The sequence below is a fragment of the Danio rerio genome, chromosome 12 (genome assembly GCF_052040795.2).
Source record: "Danio rerio strain M-AB ecotype USA chromosome 12, GRCz13ab, whole genome shotgun sequence".
In the NCBI taxonomy this organism is placed as follows: domain Eukaryota; kingdom Metazoa; phylum Chordata; class Actinopteri; order Cypriniformes; family Danionidae; genus Danio; species Danio rerio.
In genome coordinates this window covers 35,665,001-35,684,021 of record NC_141032.1, presented here as the reverse complement: position 1 = coordinate 35,684,021, position 19,021 = coordinate 35,665,001, and the positions used below count along the sequence as shown (strand labels likewise).

Below are 19,021 nucleotides of genomic sequence, written 5' to 3'. Positions count from 1 at the left end.
CATTATACCATTATAACAACATTATTTTAATTATGTGTATATTTGTTATCCCAAACTTAAGAATAATACACAAGTAAATGATGAATTTATATCGGGATAGGGAAGTATTTTCAATTCTTGGCTTAGAATTCTGTCTGAATTGAATGAACTTTTATTGAAAGTAATTGCTCTGATATATATATCTTCAATTCTTGATTTAGGCTCACTGGTGGAGCCGCAACAGGAGACCCACTGAGCTTAGAGGTGGAGCTGCACCAGGAGGCCCACTGAGCTCAGAGGTGGAGCTGCACCAGGAGACCTACTGAGCCCAGTGGTGGAGCTGCACCAGGAGGCCCACTGAGCTCAGAGGTGGAGCTGCACCAGGAGACCTACTGAGCCCAGTGGTGGAGCTGCACCAGGAGGCTCACTGATCCCAGTGATGGACCTGCATTTTGAACAGCTGTAGTTGCAAGCACAGTAAAGAGAAGGGGAAAAGGAGCAGAAGGTAAGTAAACAATCAGTTCTAAATTACTTGTTTTTGAATGTTTTTTCATAAAAGAATTATTGAAAACATTATTTATTTTTTCCATTTTACTTTAATGCGATAGTAAACGTAAAAGTAAAAGGGGACATAATGCAACAGCTGACAATATGGATTTTTGCGTTTTTGTTTTTGATGTTACACTCTTTATAAGAGCACAATTATTAAGAACAATGTTATTACAATGCAAAAGTGTCTTTAAATGTTCTTTAGAAAATGCTAACATATTCATCATACTTCACTGTACATGTTTTGTTTCACATAATTTGATCTTCTTGTTTAAAATGTGTTCACAGAATGTCTGGATATTTAGCACATGACTGTCACTGCAGCCATCTTCTAATAATGATGTCATGATGGAACACATTTTTGAATTGCAAGATTGTAATCACTACTACATGTAGTATACTAACATAACAAACAACATTATACCATTATAATAACATTGTTTTATTTATGTGTATATTTGTTATCCTAAACTTAAGAATACTACACAAGTAAATGCTAAATTTATATTGGGATAGGAAAGTATTTTCAATTTTTGGTTTAGAATTCTGTCTGAATTGAAAGAACTTTTATTGAAAGTAATTGCTCTGAATATATCTACAGCTTTCTGTTTCTGATAGGGAGAACCACATAAAATGGATTTTTAGAAGTATTTTACGTTGATAGCACATCATTTAGGAGTTTAAAAACCCCTAAAGATCACAGTGACCACTTTTAATTCAAGGTTTTGTTTTCTTCATCTAATTATAATTAATCACATACTACACCAAACATTTTTTTTTTACATTATAATAGCAAAAGTCACTAGCATTCCAAAAAAAAAAAAAAAAGTTCATTTGTGCCACAGAAAAAATTTATTTGCCACATTCATTGTCAGATAAAAAAAAATAAAAAATTGAAGTCAGAATTGTTTGCCCCCTTTTGAATTTTCTTTTCTTTTTTAAATATTTCCTAAATGATGTTGAACAGATTAAGGAAATTTTCAAAGTATGTTGGATAACATTTTTTTCCTTCTGGAGAAAGTCTTATTTGTTTTATTTTGGCTAGAATAAATGCACTTTTAATAGTTTTAAAGCCATTTTAAGGTCAATATTATTCGCCCCCTTAAGCAATATACTTTTCGATATTCTACAGAACAAATCATTGTTATACAATGACTTGCCTAATTACCCTAACCTGCCTAGTTGACTGAATGAACCTAGTTAATCCTTTAAATGTCACTTTAAGCTGTATAGAAGTGTCTTGAAAAATATCTAGTAAAATAGTATTTACTGTCATATTTACTAGGGGTAATAATTCTGACTTCAACTGTATATATATATATTTTTTCAATTCTTGACTTGGGGTTACTGGTGGAGCTACACCAGGAGACCCACTGAGCTCAGAGGTGGAGCTGCACCAGGAGACCTACTGATCCCAGTGGTGGAGCTGCATCAGGAGACCCACTGAGCTCAGAGGTGGAGCTGCACCAGGAGACCTACTGAGCCCAGTGGTGAAGCTGCACCAGGAGGCCCACTGAGCCCAGTGGTGGAGCTGCATTTTTGAACAGCTGTAGTTGCAAGCACAGTAAAGAGAAGGGGAAATGGAGCAGAAGGTAAGTAAACAGTCAGTTATAAATTACTTTCTGTTGTTTTTTCATAAAAGAATTATGGAAAACATTTTTTTCCATTTACTTTTACTTTAATGCGATAAATCCAAAAATGTAAATCCCTTTTAATTAAAAATATATATTTATTATTATTATTTATCTGTCCACATTCTCTGTGTCTATCTAACAAAAAGTAAAAGTAAAATGGGACATAATGCCACAGCTTTTGTGTTTTTGATGTTACACTCTGTATAAGAGGACAGTTGTTAAGAACAATGATATTACAGTGCAAAAGTATCTTTAAATGTTCTTTAGAAAATACTAACATATTCATCATACTTCACTGCACATGTTTTGTTTCACATCATTTGATCTCCTTGTTTAAAATGTGTTCACAGAATGTCTGGATATTTAGCACATGACTGTCACTGCAGCCATCTTCCAATAATGATGTCATGATGGAACACATTTTTGAATTGTAAGATTGTAATCACTACTACATGTAGTATACTAACATAACAAACAACATTATACCATTATAACAACATTATTTTATTTATAAGTATATATTTGTTATCCTAAACTTAAGAATATTACAAGTAAATGCTAAATTTATATTGGGATAGGAAAGTATTTCAATTCTTGGCTTAGAATTTTGTCTGAATTTTATTAACTTTTATTGAAAGTAATTGCTCTGAATATATCTACAGCTTTCTGTTTCTGATACGGAGAACCACAAAAAAAATGAATAAAAGGATTTTTAGAAATATTTTTCGTCGATAACACGTCTTTCAAGAGTTTATAAATCACTGAAGATCAGAGTGACCACCTTTAATTTAAGGTTTTGTTTTCCCCATCTAATTATAATTAATCACATACTACACCAAACATTTTTTTTACATTATAATTACAAAAGTCACTAGCATGAATACAAAAAAAAAGTTTACTTGTGCCTCAGAAAAAATGTCTGTGCCACATTCATCGTCAGATAATATATATATATATATATATATATATATATATATATATATATATATATATATATATATATATATATATATATATATATATATATATATATATATATATATATATATATATATATATATATATATATATATATATATTTATATATATTAGGCTCAGAGGTGGAGCTGCACCAGGAGACCTACTGAGCCCAGTGGTGGAGTTGCACCGGAAAACCTACTGAACCCAGTGCTTGAGCTGCATGTAGAACAGGTGTAGTTGCAAGCACAGTAAAGAGAAGGGGACAAGAAGCAAAAGGTCCCTAAACACTGCAGCCATCTTCCATTAATGATGTCATGATGGAAAACATTTTTGAATTGCAAGATTGTAATCACTACTACATGTAGTATACTAACATAACAAACAACATTATACCATTATAACAGCATTATTTTAATTATGTGTATATTTGTTATCCTAAACTTAAGAATACTACACAAGTAAATGATGAATTTATATTGGGATAGGAAAGTATTTTTAATTCTTGGCTTAGAATTCTGTCTAAATTGAAAGAACTTTTATTGAAAGTAATTGCTCTGAATTCATGTACAGCTTTCTGTTATTAATAGGGAGAACCACCAAAAATGGATTTTTAGAAATATTTTACGTTGATATCATTTAGGAGTTTAAAAACCCCTGAAGATCACAGTGACCACTTTTAATTCAAGGTTTTGTTTTCTTCATCTAATTATAATTAATCACATACTACACCAAACATTTTTTACATTGTAATAGCAAAAGTCACTAGCATTCCAAAAAAAAAAAAGTTAATTTGTACCACAGAAAAAATGTCTTTGCCACATTCATTGTCAGATAAAAAATAAATAAAAAATTGAAGTCAGAATTGTTTGCCCCCTTTTGAATTTTCTTTTCTTTTTTAAATATTTCCTAAATGATGTTGAACAGATTCAGGAAATTTTCAAAGTATGTCGGATAATATTTTTTCCTTCTGGAGAAAGTCTTATTTGTTTTATTTTGGCTAGAATAAATGCAATTTTAATAGTTTTAAAGCCATTTTAAGGTCAATATTATTCGCCCCTTGACTTGGGGTTACTGGTGGAGCTACACCAGGAGACCCACCGAGCTCAGAGGTGGAGCTGCACCAGGAGACCTACTGAGCCCAGTGGTGGGGCTGCACCAGGAGACCCACTGAGCTCAGAGGTGGAGCTGCACCAGGAGACCTACTGAGCCCAGTGGTGGAGCTGCACCAGGAGGCCCACTGAGCCCAGTGGTGGAGCTGCAATTTTGAACAGCTGTAGTTGCAAGCACAGTAAAGAGAAGGGGAAAAGAAGCAGAAGGTAAGTAAACAGTCAGTTATAAATTACTTTCTGTTGTTTTTTCATAAAAGAATTATGGAAAACATAATTTATTTTTTTCCATTTACTTTTACTTTAATGCGATAAATCCAAAAATGTAAATCCATTTTAATTAATATATATATTTATTATTATTATTTATTTGTCCACATTCTCTGTGTCTATCTAACAAAAAGTAAAAGTAAAATGGGACATAATGCCACAGCTTTTGTGTTTTTGATGTTACACTCTGTATAAGAGCACAGTTATTAAGAACAATGATATTACAGTGCAAAAGTATCTTTAAATGTTCTTTAGAAAATACTAACATATTCATCATACTTCACTGCACATGTTTTGTTTCACATCATTTGATCTCCTTGTTTAAAATGTGTTCACAGAATGTCTGGATATTTAGCAGCCACAGCCCACTGATTCTCGCGTTATAATATGGTAAGCAACTCTAAACTACTCATTTACTAAAGATTTTACAAATTATTTTAATGTGTAGTTGTTTACAAATCTGCCAGTAGACATTGTATTATTAGCCAAATGTTATAAGACAGGGAACTTGCAACGTTTACTGACAAAATTTCACCAAATTGGTTGTCAAGACATACAAAACAGTTTTATAAAATGTTTATTTTATTATAAGTTTACAAATAGCTGAGGGATTAATCCCAAAACATTTATATTTAAAATTAAAAGTACATATGTTGAGAAATTCTGTTGCACAAAATAACAAACATGTTATTAATAATAATGTTTTCAACTTAGAAAAGATAAGAAGTCAATATTTTAATAACCCTGATTTTGAATCACAACAAATGAAAACACTTTCAGATACGATGCCAGCCTGGTGAAAGGGGTGGTTCTTTTTTTCTTAAAATCTCGACCTTTTTGCAGTTATTTGCCTCATTTTCTATTTAATTATTTAATTATGAGGTTTATATACTGTATTTTTGTGACATTTTAAGTTGGATTAGCTTCAGCAGACGTATCAAAATATTTCTTAAAGATTTAGAATAAATAAATATTAATATATTACTTTTTTTTAAATTGTTACATCATATATCATAAGAAAAGAAAAATCTGTTCAAGTTTTAAATTAAAAATGTAGCTGCCATTTATTAGGCAAATAACAAACTAGCCAGCACATTTAGCCATTTCAATAATAAATGGAAACAAAACAATATTAAAAGACCTTCATGATTTATTTAATATATATTTTTTTCAGAATTTGGCTATTTCAATAATAAATGGAAAAAATAATATTAAAAGACCTTCATGATTTATATATATATATATATATATATATATATATATATATATATATATATATATATATATATATATGTATATATATATATATATATATATATATATATATATATATATATATATATATATATATATATATATATATGTATATATATATATATATATATATATATATATATATATATATATATATATATATATATATATATATATATATATATATATATATTTGATATTGGCCACTTTTGGTGCTTCATGCCTTTTTATTGGTAATTTTTTGTTTCAAGAAAAAGGTCCAAGATTTAGAATAAAAGTAACTAGTAAATTCTTTCTCTATTTAAAAACAAAACAACAAATAAGAAAAGGACAAATGAGCTCATGTATAGGACACATTTTGGACCTTTGCCATTGAGGGGTGGGTCTTCCGAACCACCGAACCCCCCTGGCAATGAGCCTGACTTTGTATTCAGAACTAATTGCCATTGTCTATTAAAGATGATTTTAAAAATGTTTTATATAGGCCTATATCAATTTAGTTGGCTATTGATTTGTTGTCCTGAATTACAGTTGGTTTGTCTGAATCATTTCCAAATCATATGACTATCACAGTAGATTTCTTTATCAGTGGCATCAGGATGAGTTTTTGAGAGTTGATCTAGTCTGTCAGAGAGGGAGGGGTACTGGAAGATACTACTGCTCAATTTAAAATGAGAAATGGGTGAACATCTCGTCTGCTGGGTCTCATTATAACCCTGCCTTGTGACAGACACCACATTACCGCATCGAAAGAGACCCTTTAAAAAGGGGGGATTTATTTTGTGGAATGAATTACCAAGTATAATTAAAGCTTTAATCTCCTTTTTCCCCTCAACAAAACAATTTTGTACGAACCCAGAGAAGCAATCCAAAATTAATTTACCGCACCAGTGATTAGTATTAATGCTTTGCCATTTTTTCCCTCTCTTCCGTCGCTTGGCTCTCTCTTGCGCCTAGCTCAGATGAAAGGATAAAGCCTGTTGTTACATGCGATATTCATGTGTAATTAACACAATTCTTGCAGAGCACGTGGGGCAGGCTAGCATGTACTCTTAATAGCTTTCATCCCGGGACCGGCAGCTTTTGTCTCCCTCTGGCAGGGTTAGGGTTGTGTCTGAAACCCAGCGTGTCTAGCCTTTTTTCAATCATAATGTAAGACTAGACTGAACCAACTGCTACAGCGACCATGAATGCATATATAAACTCAGGGGTTTAGATCTATGTGGAGCTGTTTTTATTGGCTTTTTTGTAAGATAGGATGGAGAAATGTCAAGATGCGTGAACTGCCCCTTGGGTCTTTATGCTGTTATATGGTTGAAGCATTCTACTGTGTTAAATTTGAGCGTGTGAAGATGTGTGTGCTCGGGTATGACTGGAATCTCTCTCTTTTTTTGTTTTCTCTAATCCTATATCATGCAGGTTTGCATTCTAACACTACTAATACTCTTTTCATTAGATTACAAATAACAATATTGGCATTTAAAAGAGACGAATAGATAAAAAAAAGATGTTTGTATTTCTGCTCTTCCACAGCAATCTTCTTATTTGTTTCTTTTTCACCAGAGGAACCTCTGGCGACCTCCAGATGAGGAGTAAAGTCTTCTTTGATTGGACGAGACCTTCCATAGCCTGTGTAATGAGGGAATGACAAAGTACTGAACCATGGGATCAATGTTGGAGGTGGAAAGCTGTTCGTTAGCGTAGGTATGTGAACGTCTTTGTGCTGTTTTGTAGGGTGCAAGGGGGATCGATGGTGCGTTTGCTTTGTGTAGGTAAATGATCATTGTGGAGATGGACAGGACCACTTTGTCTTGTGGCCCTAGGGGAACAAAAGACAAATTGGTCTAGAACTCCCATCATCCCTTTCACTCTCAATTCTACAACTTAACACTGGCAGTGATACATACGAAGGTGCTGCAGCAACGAATCAGGTCAAATATTTCGCAGCAGTGCTTATAGATGATCAAAGGGTACTTTTTAGATGGAATTTATTTCCAGACAGTCATTGTTTAATAATTGATTTACTGCGTTTAAGAAACTAACACCTTTAGAAGCAGATGTGTGGAAAAAAAGAGGTTGGAGATTAGAGAACTTATTTATACAGCATTTTGTTCTGGTTTATGATTTTCGTCTTGTGTTTGTGTTGTTCAGACATATTATTAATGAGAATTTATCAATGGCTGCATTAAAATCCCAGATTATTTTCAGTAGGCACTTATTTTGAATCAGAATTTGCTTTGTTATTGCCAAAAGTATGATTTATGTAGTGTTAATTAATCCCGATCCATTTAGCAATGAAACGGACCTTTATTCACTCATTAAAATAAAGATTGAACCAGGGAAATGGACTCTATTTATCAACTCTGTGTACACTTTAGAATTTTATTTGCAAGTAGTAGGTCATCTGGGTGATTTATGTCTACTTTGAAAACAGTGTATATATATATATGCAGGTTCTATAACTGAACCAGTAGAGTAGGGACTGTCTGCGGACTGCAAGACAGGGGCGTAATATGAAGGGGCATAACTTGTAGTACATTAGAGGCATAACTTGAAGCTAGAGTGGAGACCCACATGTCAAAACTATGTTGTCAGCCAGGTGGGGGAATACATCAGTTATTAATATCTACACCTACTCCACACCTTAACCCAATCATCACAGTTATTAATGTCTTCTACCCCAACCCTTAACCCAACCATCACAGTTATCAGCGTTCACACCTACCCCAACCCTTAACCCAAACAACATAGTTATTAATGTCTACACCTACCCCAACCATCAGAGTTATTAATGTCTACACCTACCCCAACCATCACAGTTATTAATGTCTACACCTACCCCAACCATCAGAGTTATTAATGTCTACACCTACCCCAACCATCAGAGTTATTAATGTCTACACCTACCCCAACCATCAGAGTTATTAATGTCTACACCTACCCCAACCATCAGAGTTATTAATGTCTACATCTACCCCAACCATCAGAGTTATTAATGTCTACACCTACCCCAACCATCAGAGTTATTAATGTCTACACCTACCCCAACCATCAGAGTTATTAATGTCTACACCTACCCCAACCATCACAGTTATTAACGTCTACACCTACCCCAACCATCAGAGTTATTAATGTCTACACCTACCCCAACCATCAGAGTTATTAATGTCTACATCTACCCCAACCATCAGAGTTATTAATGTCTACATCTACCCCAACCATCACAGTTATAAATGTCTACACCTACCCCAACCATCAGAGTTATTAATGTCTACACCTACCCCAACCATCAGAGTTATTAATGTCTACACCTACCCCAACCATCAGAGTTATTAATGTCTACATCTACCCCAACCATCACAGTTATAAATGTCTACACCTACCCCAACCATCAGAGTTATTAATGTCTACACCTACCCCAACCATCAGAGTTATTAATGTCTACACCTACCCCAACCATCACAGTTAATGTCTACACCTACCCCAACCATCACAGTTATTAATGTCTACACCTACCCCAACCATCAGTTATTAATGTCTACACCTACCCCAACCATCACAGTTATTAACGTCTACACCTACCCCAACCATCAGAGTTATTAATGTCTACACCTACCCCAGCCATCAGAGTTATTAATGTCTACACCTACCCCAACCATCACAGTTATTAATGTCTACACCTACCCCAACCATCACAGTTATTAACGTCTACACCTACCCCAACCATCACAGATATTAATGTCTACACCTACCCCAACCATCACAGTTATTAATGTCTACACCTACCCCAACCATCACAGTTATTAATGCCTACATCTACCCCAACTATCAGAGTTATTAATGTCTACACCTACCCCAACCATCACAGTTAATGTCTACACCTACCCCAACCATCACAGTTATTAATGTCTACACCTACCCCAACCATCACAGTTATTAATGTCTACACCTACCCCAACCATCACAGTTATTAATGTCTACACCTACCCCAACCATCACAGTTATTAACGTCTACACCTACCCCAACCATCACAGTTATTAATGTCTACACCTACCCCAACCATCACAGTTAATGTCTACACCTACCCCAACCATCACAGTTATTAATGTCTACACCTACCCCAACCATCACAGTTATTAATGTCTACACCTACCCCAACCATCACAGTTATTAATGTCTACACCTACCCCAACCATCACAGTTATTAACGTCTACACCTACCCCAACCATCACAGATATTAATGTCTACACCTACCCCAACCATCAGAGTTATTAATGTCTACACCTACCCCAACCATCACAGTTATTAATGTCTACACCTACCCCAACCATCAGAGTTATTAATGTTTACACCTACCCCAACCATCAGAGTTATTAATGTCTACACCTACCCCAACCATCACAGTTATTAATGTCTACACCTACCCCAACCATCACAGTTATTAACGTCTACACCTACCCCAACCATCAGAGTTATTAATGTCTACACCTACCCCAACCATCACAGTTAATGTCTACACCTACCCCAACCATCACAGTTATTAACGTCTACACCTACCCCAACCATCACAGATATTAATGTCTACACCTACCTAAACTATCACAGTTATTAACGTCTACACCTACCCCAACCATCACAGTTATTAACGTCTACACCTACCTAAACTATCACAGTTACTAACGTCTACACCTACCCCAACCATCACAGTTATTACCGTCTACACCTACCCCAACCATCACAGTTATTAATGTCTACACCTACCCCAACCATCACAGTTATTAATGTCTACACCTACCCCAACCATCACAGTTATTAATGTCTACACCTACCCCAACCATCACAGTTATTAGCGTCTACACCTACCCAAACTATCACAGTTATTAACGTCTACACCTACCCCAACCATCACAGTTATTTCCGTCTACACCTACCCCAACCATCACAGTTATTAATGTCTACACCTACCCCAACCATCACAGTTATTAATGTCTACACCTACCCCAACCATCACAGTTATTAACGTCTACACCTACCCCAATTATCACAGTTATTATTGTCTACATCTACCCCAACCATCATAGTTATTAATTTTTACACCTACCCCAACCCTTAACCCAACCATCACATTAATGTTAAGAATTTCCACCATCTTGCCAACAACATCTCGTTGTGACATCTATCTCGCATGGTTCAAAGGGATCTTGATAACTGCAAGTTACGCCTCTAACTTACTACAAGTTACGCCCCTTAATGTTATACCCCCATCTTGCGGTTCGCAGAGAAATACACTTGAACCAGTAGGTGCGACTAATCAATAAAAATAAGTGATATATTCCAAAATGCATTCATGTGAATAATTCAATCACACACTAGGAAAATGATACAGTTATTATCTCGTAGTGTTACCTGACATTTTTAATAATTTTCTTGAATCCGCTTAGAAGTTTTGATAGTTTTATTTTGTCTAAATGTGAAATATTTCAAAAATGCAAGTACATTTAAGTACACTTTTGTTGTAAATGTACCTACATGGTAAAAGTGTTCTAGCACTTTCTGCTATAGATGAGATATATACTGTATGCTATATATATGATTTTGCATTCACAAACATGTTTATTTTTTAAACAAAAACTCTGTTTGTAATGCCCCCATGTGAAACAGTAAAATGTATGATTGACCAATCAGAGCGATGTGTGAAAACAGTGTACTTTCAGTGAACATGCGCACTGAGAAAATGCCCTCATAACTGAGACACCACATAAATATGCCAAGCTCAGATATTTGAGTCTCTGTTATTGAAGAAAGAAATATTTATTTATAACCATATTAATCATGATAGTAATAATAATAATCATAATCATAATAATATAATGATTTCATTAATAAACAGTACTGGTTGTCTGAAGCACATTGGATGCATACAGAAAGAAAACTGAAATTTCGAGTACAGATCCAGGACAGCAGAAGTTTCGTCATTTCATTTTAAATAGAATACTTTATACTGGTTTCTTTTTTTTTTTTCTTTAGTGGTTATTTTTTTCTTCACGCTTATGTATTTGGAACAACTTCAAAATTTAAAAAACAATGAAAGAAAAATGAAAACAACAAAAGAAAACCCCAAATGATAGATTTGTTGTAGCATAGAGCTCGTGTTGCACATGAAGAGAACCTTTAATATAATACATTTTATATTGAGATGACAGGAAGTAGCTTTTTGTATATTTTCAGTAGAAAACAAAGGGGCTGGAAGCACACACGTACACACGCGCACGCATACACACTACATGGAAGGTAACTATCACTGAGACAACTAACTTGACTTCCATTCAAACTCTTGTGCTTCGGGGATCTGGCAATGACGATGAGGAAAATCAGGTTGGCAGGAGTTTGTTTTTTTTCTTCTTTTGTTATGTTCTTTTCGTGTTGGGAAAAGCAATTGCCAAGATAAGTTTGTCGTTTCCATTGGCTTGACTGTTTAAATGAAGTTCAAGAGAACTGTGCAGACAGAGGTGAGCTGCATAGCTGGTCTTCCACCTGCCCTGACAGAGCAGACGACCAGTGTAGATTTGAAGGACGGTTTGGATGAAGGAACAAGTGGCAGATACATGCGCTTGAGTTTCATCGTAGTTCTGACAATAGACTATAAGCAGACTACAGTTTGCATTGGTTCTCTGCTTTGGGTCGAGGAAGACGGCGAATGACTTTGGTGCTCAGGTCAATGGGCTGCTTGAGAGGAAAACAGAGTAGAGGGAAGACAACAAGCCAAAGAATACAGTGCAAAAGCTGACACATACCTCACAGCAGGGTGGAAAAAACCAGGACATGTAAACAAGTAATGTCTCATACGGACTAAAGCAAAGGAATAAACCCAGAGGCCTATCGGATCTCTGTTGAATTGACATCTTTTTGTTAGGTTGTTCAGTCACAGTCTCTTCCGCCACTCGGATTTTAGAGTCCCTGAAACAACACGTCTTCGCCGAACGTTCGCATCTGATGATCCTTCGGGTAACAAAGTTGTACAGTCGCTGAGATAGGAGTCACCAGCTTTGTAGAAAAGAAAGTTCTGAGAGGAAGAATGCAGCAAGGAAGGAGTTGTAACATCATTACCTATGGAAGGGAACGCATCAGTTCTGTCATGTAACACCTGAGTCCGAGGAAGCGCATGATTTTGCAAAGCTTGGGAATGCTCTGTAGAGGTGGGCTATCTGTTAAATGTACCACATCCCTTCTCACTGAGCCGAAACACACACACTGTAAAAAGCGTGAAAACGTGCAGTTGTTATTTTAAAGATGTAGTTCTACCCAATCCGATTGGTTGTTTTCAGCTTAACGCAGCCAGGCGGATTCAGTCCAGTTGAATATGAAAATGCTGACCTGAATAAAACCAGATGTTACTAAATCAAACACATTTTTAGGTAACCCAACAACATTTTTTTTCCTTTTTTCTTTTTTTTGTACAGTGCAGGATAACATACTGCCGTTTTCAACATTGATTATAGAGTGACAGGAGGCTTTGAATGTGGCTCGACTGTTCACCGCTTGCATAAAGAAAAAAAGAAAGTGGTTGTCGATAAAAACCACAGAGCATCTTTCGGCTCCGTCTTATCCAATCGTTTCATGTCTTTCTACTATTGTCCGTTGCAGGGTCATGATAATGTCCGTGGGCCAGCTGGAGTGCTCCTGTTAGAAAAGAGATTTGTCAGCTGGACCGTATCTCCGTCGGGCTTCAGAAACGAAGACTCGCTTTAGCATGTCCACACATTTACAAAGTACTGCTTAAAAAACAAAGACATGTACATAAAAAGTTGAATTACATTCAGTAGCTGAACCAAATATACAGACGAACAGAACCAACGCCACACAGATCTCTCAGTACTTGCATAAATCGCCGTCGAAAATAAACCTGGACCACCATCGATCAACAAAACAAAAGGAAACCAAACCAAATCAAATCAAACCAAAAACGGTACAATCCTCTTGAAGGGTCACAAATAGATATATCCATATATAAATGTTTTTCATACTGGTAATACAATAATACAACATTAGTAAATGGCTACAATCGACGTTTGACCACGCTGAGCAGCATGTAATTAGTACAACGTTTAAATATATAAGGATGTGTCACTGAAATGGAGCTCATTAGAAGTATAAAGGTAATCGATTTTTAATAAAACTTTGCTTGCACACCCTATGACTAAACTGGCACGTCGTTTTCCACCTTGCAGCGGGCAGGAACCCATTTTCAAGATGGATTGTGAAACTCCCGTGACAATACCGAGAAGACAGCTCCAATTTTCTTAATTTGTAGCCTCATGACACCACATACAAAAGTGTTTACTACACAGCACGGCCACCTCCACAACACTACAATGAAATGCTTTTTGGTAGCCCTGGGCTCCGGGGCCGCTGCGACCCAACACGACACTACATCCCCCTCCCCCCTCCCCTCTTTCGCGCACACACACACAAGCACACGCACACATCCCAGTAAAACCTGCCGGCGGGCCGATTCGTATTGTGCTACAAACAACAGCGGGATGACAGCGCTTCAGAACTGATGTTGACCGCTTTATTTACAGTGTCTTCTCTTGTCCCGTTCCATGCGACACCTGAATATCAACCTGTAAGTGGAAAATTTGGAGTCCCATGCAAGTTCGTCTGCCATCTAGAAGGATCACTGCCTGTGATGTTAGCGAGTAAAGGCCGTTTGTTTCCCTCCGGGCTCAACACATGACGAAACCTACTGATGGAAGACCCAGCTGTGCCATATATTCAAAGGCTTTGGATGAAGAGGGGCCACATGGAATCATGTCGGCCCTCCTTGACCCTCCTGGCGCAGGCCGGACAAGGAGGTTTTCGGTGGGAGGGGGGTGGGGGGTGTGAAGGATCAACATTTGTACACCCCCCACCCCCACCCCCTCCTACAGCGCTAACTCATCACTCTGTTGCTAGTTGTGTACTATTTTTTTTTCTTAGCTTCGTTTTTTTTTGTAACATATTTATACATACATATATATCGCTATATAGATATATACACTCATCTTTTTCATCTTTTTGGAAACCATAAACTTAAAAAAGTTTAGAAAAATAAAAAGTTTTATGATGACCTCTCCTCCTCCTCCACCCCGAAAGGCTGTCCCAGGTGAAAGCTAAACCCCTTCTTTTTCATCCACAGCTTGGCTGTGTCAGTCTCGCGTCCCAACAGAGATATATAATGCCTTCTCCTGACAGCCTCGGTGTAAGGATTTCCTCTTAACTTCTTTTTGTATGTTTTTTTTTCATTGACACTCTTCTTCCTTGATCCTTTTTTGTTCCTTTTTAGCTGATGCTCTTCTCCGTTGTCTTCTAGCTTGATATTTACTACAAGTGTAAAGAGAAAGAGAGAAAACGTCAGTTGATTTGCACTGGATGCTGTTGATCTGCATGCAGTTTGCTTTGACATGTACATTACAGTAGAGTACAGTGGGCTCCACATGTTTGTGACCTTTAGTAAAAAGGCTTCTATTTTGCATTTTTATAAATTCATAAAGTTCACTTCCTTTCTAAATTATATTTAAGTAATTTTATTTAGAAGTTTATTTAGAAACTCATTTTGAAAGGATCACGTGCTTATAATTGCTTGCAGCCGGCCTTGCATTATTCAATTTATGATTCACCAATCAGACGATTCCTAAGCCACTATAAATACCCTAAGCTCAATATAACAGCCATCTTCGTTTTGAAGAATCCCCCCTTCCACTCCTACTCCTTTCCTAGATGGGTGACATGGTGACCCAGTGGTTAGCTAGTCGATGTTTCTGTGTGAAGTTTACACGTTATCCCCGTGCTCACGTGGGTTTCCCCTGGGTTCCCCGGTTTCCTCCCACCATCCAAAAACATGCAACTTAAGTTAATTGACTAATCCAAAGCGGCACCATAGACATGCTCCTAGTAAATAGTTATCTCTTAAGCGCAATCACTATCTGTTCATTAGCTGCTACAGCAGGGGAGTTCTCAAGATCTACCTCAGCTCAAACTCCCCTCTCGCCTTGCAAACGGGAGGGAGCCCCGGACTCGAGGATCGTATGAGCTCAGAGCTCTCTGCTGGGACAGCATGCCAAACAAGCTTTGTAATCAATCATCAGCTAAGTGTGAACTCTTGAAGCACAGCAATGGAAAATTAAATGGAATAATTCCTACTAAATATTCAATATAAAAATAAAAAGAAATCAGTTCCAAATTTCATTATCAGCAAAATACTCATTTAATAATAATAATAATAATAATAATAATAATAATAATAATAATAATAATCTATTTACAACTGTTACCTATTTGTTTATTAAACCAAATTATCATAACAGTGAAAGTGGAAAAAAAGCCACAGAGCATTTTCAGGTTTTTGTTCTCATCCTCCACTTTTTTTTCCAGACCTATTTTAATTTCTTACCTCTGTTGAACAAAACCTTTTGGAACGATTTTGCAATTGACTTTCATAGTATCTTTGATCCTATTAAAGACGTTAGTGGCTAACTGTTTCTAAGGCCCAATCCCAAGTCTATTTTTGTTCCCCTACCCCTTTCCCTTGGCCCTTGAAACAGAGTGTGAAGGGAACGGGCTTAAAATTTTACTCCTAAGAATTGGAACACAACTACAGCACCTGCACACGTCATAATCTGTCATCATGATCTCTTACTTCCTATGAGATTGATGATTGTGACTGCTTTAGTTATTGGATTATTTTATGGTATTTATCTTCAGGAAATCACTCAAGACATGTATTATGTTATCAATACGATCTAATGTGGCAACAAGATCGTAACTGTACTGTGCATTTACACTGTGGCCATATTCATCAATGTAAACAAACGAAAACAACATTAACATTATACCCGACACTGTTAAATGCTCATTCCCAGATGCTAGACTTTTCTGACAGGGTGTTCCTGTGTCATTGTGTCAGATGTGAAAGAATGTTGTAGGACTATTATAAATGCACTTTAAAAAATGCTGGGTTCCACAATTCATCCATGGTGTCCAAACACAAATCGATTAAGTTAACTTGACACTTCGAACAAATTCATATGGATTAAACATAAAAAAAATTAAGTCGTCCCAAATGAAATCTCAAGAATTGTGTTGTTTCAGCTCATTTTAATTCAGCAGTTTGAACAAGTAAAAAAAAATTTGAGTGTAAGTTGCTACTAGGGATTGTAGATAACGAAATTTAGCGGTGTTTATTTTAGCGTTTGTTATTTAAAAGAATGACGGTAAAACACAAAGTGGTTATGAATGTATTAAAACATGTGCTTGTCTGTTGTAAAAATACGTAATAATGACAAAAAAATAATTAGTGCATCTAAAGTAATTTGTGCATCTCCTTACTTCCGTGTGCAGCTGTCATTGTAGCTGGTGTACTCTGGGAAATTTTCATGCCCCTTGGTTTCGAGTGTGGTCATGAAAAAGTTTTGAGGATTATCTAGCCCTTCCCCTTAGCCCTACACCTTCAAGATAAAGAGAATTGGGACACTCCTACCCCTTCATGTGAACACACAAATGGAGAGTAGGGGTAAGGGGAAGGGCTAAGGGGTAGAATTGGGAGTGGGCCTAATATTCTTCAAAATATTTTCCCTTTAACTGAAAAAAAGCCATAGAGCTTTAGAATTACTTAAGGGTGAGTAAATAATGAGTAAATTTTCATTTTGGGCAGAGCTGTCCCAGCAGGCAGCGAACGTCACACAGATGTAAAATTGACATTGGACTCTAACGTCAGGCTAACTTTGAATTTTAGTTGTATATAAAAATCGGGTTGACGACAGAACCCAACGTTAGTTTGAGGTCAGACTCCAACGCCAAAATGTTGGATTTTGGTTAGTTAATGCCAAAACCTAACATTAACCAAAGATCAACATCTGTTCATGTTAGATTTTAACATTGTATTGATGTCACACGACATTAAAGTGATGTTGAATTTCAGTTAGGTGTTTACGCAACAAAACCAACCAAAGATAAAAGTTGACTAATGTTAGACTTTGACGTTGTATGCATGTCATATCATGATGTTAAAATGATGTTTGATATTAATTAGTTAATGTCATAGCCTAAAACCAACTAAGCCAGCTGACGTTGGTATTGGATGTCAGCTGCCGTTGGTATTAGATAATAAATTGACATAAAATTTTGGTCGCCTGAGTTCGCAACCAAAACAGAACTAAAGATCAATGCCATATGAAGTTTTGAACTTCACGTTTCTTGTTCCTCAAATAAAAACATCAAAAACATAAGATCAGTGACACAAACAGCAAACTTTACATAAAACCCCTCTCTTATCAGTTTCACCCTGTAATATACAATTCAATCATAAATGCCTTGTTTTACATTTCTTCTAAATCCTGCATCTTCATCTCCAGCTATATGATAGATTCTGAATCCCAGCTTTTTTTTCAGTGTGATCTCAGCCTTTCTGGACTTGCGTGGTCTAAAAAGAAACTAATTACACAATCAAAATGCAAATTGTGTACCAGGAAAATATATCCTGATTACATTATGTTCCATGCACCGACTCAGTATCAGAAACAATCCTTGGGTGCAACGCTAAACACACACAATGGAATTATCTTCCAAATCCTGGATTAGAGCAACTGAAGTCAAAATAGGGCTCAGTGGGGAGAACTCGCACTACATTTTCAGCATAATGAGCGAACAGGATGATCAGAGGCAATATTTATGAGGTGATATCTTGACATTTCTAACTTCAATACAATAACATATCCAATAATATTCTTGGGGCAGCACGTTGGCTCAGTGGTTAGCACTAGTGCCTTACAGCAAGAGAGTCGCTGGTTTGAGTGCCAGCTGGGCCAGTTGGCATTTCTCTGTGGAGTTTGTATGTTCCTCTCGTGTTGGTGTGGGTTTTCTCCAGGTGAACCGGTTTCCCCCATAATCGAAAGACATGTGGTATAAGTAAATTATATGAACTAAGTTGGCCGTAGTGAATGAGTGTGTGTGTGTGTGAGAATGCGAGAGTTTATGGGTGTTTCCCAGTTCTGGGTTGCAGCTGGAAGGGCATCCGCTGTGTAAAACATATGCTGGAATGGTTGGCTTCATTGTGCTGTGGCGGCCCCTGATAAAATACTGGATTAAGCCAAAGGAAAACGAATGAATTCATATTTTTGGACAAAGTGAAACTGTGAAGGGGCAGAGACTGGGGTGGGCTGTAATGCTAGAATTGCTTTAATTGTCCTGAGGTGCATTTTACAAACAAATATGCAACTGGCTGTTGAAA

General features: G+C 36.4%; 1 protein-coding gene and 1 long non-coding RNA gene across 32 annotated transcripts in view; one reads left to right on the top strand and one right to left on the bottom strand.

The window, feature by feature from the left end:
* Positions 1-3,448: 3,448 nt before the first annotated feature.
* Positions 3,449-19,021, top strand: part of LOC141376839 (uncharacterized) — a 113,291-nt gene continuing 97,718 nt past the window's right edge. For 2 of the 4 annotated variants that reach the window (XR_015504327.1, XR_015504328.1), the window contains exons 1-3: positions 3,455-4,438; positions 4,837-4,888; positions 7,316-7,456. This is a non-coding gene — a long non-coding RNA (uncharacterized LOC141376839). Of the gene's footprint in view, positions 4,439-4,836; positions 4,889-7,315; positions 7,858-19,021 lie in introns of those variants that run through there. The other 2 variants (XR_015504326.1, XR_015504325.1) reach the window with 2 other exon arrangements.
* rbfox3a (RNA binding fox-1 homolog 3a) overlaps positions 11,760-19,021 on the bottom strand; it is an 886,893-nt gene continuing 879,631 nt past the window's right edge. For 25 of the 28 annotated variants that reach the window (XM_087276616.1, XM_087276621.1, XM_087276620.1 and 22 more), the window contains one exon: positions 12,505-15,117. In XM_087276616.1, coding sequence (XP_087132742.1) covers positions 15,115-15,117 — 3 coding nt within the window. In that variant the 3' untranslated portion in view covers positions 12,505-15,114. Of the gene's footprint in view, positions 15,118-19,021 lie in introns of all 28 variants that reach the window. The other 3 variants (XM_087276601.1, XM_087276583.1, XM_087276584.1) reach the window with 1 other exon arrangement.